General features: G+C 33.3%; 1 protein-coding gene across 1 annotated transcript; it reads left to right on the top strand.

Moving 5' to 3' along the window:
• The first annotated feature begins 999 nt into the window (after window positions 1-999).
• LOC131619950 (uncharacterized) lies at window positions 1000-1458 on the top strand. The gene has a single exon (XM_058890989.1). It carries the CDS (start codon window positions 1000-1002, stop codon window positions 1456-1458), a length of 459 nt encoding a protein of 152 aa, XP_058746972.1.
• Window positions 1459-2708: the final 1250 nt, after the last annotated feature.

Below are 2708 nucleotides of genomic sequence, written 5' to 3'. Positions count from 1 at the left end.
AACCAAAAATAAACTAAATTAGAAAAACATTATAAAACATAAAAGTAAACAAAGAAAATCAAAGAAATGCTTAAGAACAAACATAGGAGAATGTGCATTAAAATGCACTGATCAACCGTTATAGTCGAATGAGTATAAATACGGGGTCTTAGCAATTATATTTCGTGTGTTAAATATTGTACCGTACTCAAATCACTCAAAGTATCTAAGCGTGTTGAGAAAAGAGTTTTTGTGTGTCGCTCTGATAGTGTGACCCTTGGTCGAGTTTATACTTTGTTTTGTGTTTTCCATAAAGTTGTTGGACTAATTTTTATATGTTTCGAAATTAGTTGTTTAATTATGAGATAATCAAGCAAACTTATATTTTTTTAGTTCAGCTGCTTTATCATAATTTTTTAGAAAGACGTTTTATGAGAGAGAGAGATATGACTCCCTATTAATGATTTAGAAATTATTTTTGCATGATTTTATTTAAATAAGTTCCTTAGGTTTAGGGTGTTACATATTTGGTATTAGAGCAGGTCAGTCCATTCGGCCTAGGTTTTATGAATATTATTTATACCCTTGGTGAGCAACATGTGTGCAAACACTATTAGTGTTTGATTTTGTTAACTGCTATTTCCTTTAATCTTGATGGTTAGTTAATATGTCTTGGCTGATTGTGCATAAAGAAATGGTTGGAGGTAGAAATGATCAAGCGATTATAGAGGCTTTTAGAGAAATGGATCAATTGATGGTGCAAGAAAATGTGGGTTTGTAGGTGAATCGGAATATAATCAAAATGGTGGAACTGATGAGTTTTGTGGGCTGGGAAAGTTGCAAAAGAATAATCTGCCTATTTTCAAGGAAAGATATGATCCTAAGGGTGCTCAGACTTTGCTTCAGGAGATTGAGAAGATCTTTAGAGTTATGGTGTGCACTAATGCACATAAGGTGTTGTTCGAAACACATATGTTGTCTGAGGAAGCAGAGTATTTATGGTAGAATACCTGACATAGGATGGAAGCTTCTAATGTAGAAATTACTTGGACTAATTTCAAGAATAAGTTTCTGGATAAGTATTTTCTAGATGATGTTTGCAGCCGCATGGAAGTAGGGTTGTTGGAACTGAAGCAAGGGGATATGAATGTGGCTGACTATACAACTAAGTTTGAGGAGTTGTCAAGATTTTGTCCTTGCTATAATGGTATGGAAGCTGAAGGATCTAAGTGTGTAAATTTTGAGAGTTTCTTACATATAGAGATCAAGTCGTTCATTAGTTATCAAGATATCTATCATTTCTTAGTGCAGGTGAACCAATGCAGAATTTATGATGAAGATAGTGCATCCAGATCTGCTCACTACAAGAGTGTTAGTGAGAAGAATAATGGGAACCAAAATCGTGGTAAGCCGTATCTGACTTTAAATGATGGGGAAAACAGACGTATCAGCAGAAGACCACAAGTGGGAAAGAAATAAGTTGGGGAAGATACTCCTACTTCTCTGAAGTGTTTCAGATGCAGAGAGTTGGGTCATCATGGTGCAAAGTGCACAAGCACGAAATGTTTCAAGTATGGAAAACCGATATATCATACTATTGAATGCAAGAGCGTAGTTGTGACTTGTTTCAACTGTGGAAAACCAGGTCATATCAGCATATAGTGTCAGAAGCCCAAGAAAGCGCCAGATGCCGTGAAAACTAGTGGAAAGGTTTTTGCCCTGAATGGTTAAGAGACCCCTGGACCTGGTGATTGTATTCAAAGTACGTGTCTTATTAGTAGTGTGTCTTTAATTGCATTCATTATTGATGGTATCATGAAGAGGGGTTAGAGAACCAGATGAGAAAGTATTATATAGGGATGGTTCTTTTATTTAATTTTCGAGGGTAAAATTTATTTAAGTGAGAAGAGTTGTAACACCCGTGTTTTTATTTTAATAATATTAATATTATTTTAATATTTTATTTTGAGTTTTAGAGTGTTTTTTAGTTAATTAATTGAGGAGTATTTGATTTATTGGATGGTGGAAAGTTATTAGAAATTAGAGTAGTATTTTATAGAATTATTATTAAATAAATTAATTTAAATAATAGAGAATAATGAGGAATTGTGAGTTTTAGGTGAGAAATAGAATTTTAATAAAATTGGAGTAAAGAGTAATAGTTAGTGAGAATGTTGGGTATTATTATAGTTAACTAAAATAAAATAGTATTATGTTTCTATTTAAGTGGAATAGAGGGAGTGAGAATTGATAGTATGTGTTTTTTGAGAAAAGAGATAGAGACTGGAAAGTGGCATAAAACCTAGGAAATCTCTTGGTTGGAAAGAAAAATCTGAAATTCTGTTCCTCAGGGGACAAATGTTGAACACGACGCTCCGATAACAAGTTCGACAAGTTATACCGTAAATAACACAGAAATTTGGCTACCCAGTTCGGTGAAACCACACATACGTCTAGAGGGTTGAGACCACAATCCAAAAAAAAAGAAGAAATTTACTATTAATATTTTAGTACATTGGACTTACAACCAACAACAGACCCATGTTGTTTAATGTCTCTTCCTAAGATTATCCAATGACTTTCTATTTAGAGTCTCGCTCTAAATATGAGAATCCACCTACTTTCTTTCTCTATCACACAACCTGTGATAGAATGTTACTACCATTAAACGCTGGTTGTAACACCCGTAATATTTTAATTTTAATTTAATTGGAAAATTGAATTAATAA

The sequence above is a fragment of the Vicia villosa genome, linkage group LG7 (assembly GCF_029867415.1).
Source record: "Vicia villosa cultivar HV-30 ecotype Madison, WI linkage group LG7, Vvil1.0, whole genome shotgun sequence".
In the NCBI taxonomy this organism is placed as follows: domain Eukaryota; kingdom Viridiplantae; phylum Streptophyta; class Magnoliopsida; order Fabales; family Fabaceae; genus Vicia; species Vicia villosa.
Note: the sequence above shows the minus strand (reverse complement) of the source record. Positions and strands in the feature narration are given on the sequence as shown.

Coding starts and splice junctions, on each gene's coding strand:
- LOC131619950 (XM_058890989.1), top strand. CDS start 1,000: ATGGAAGCTTCTAATGTAGAAATTACTTGGACTAATTTCAAGAATAAG.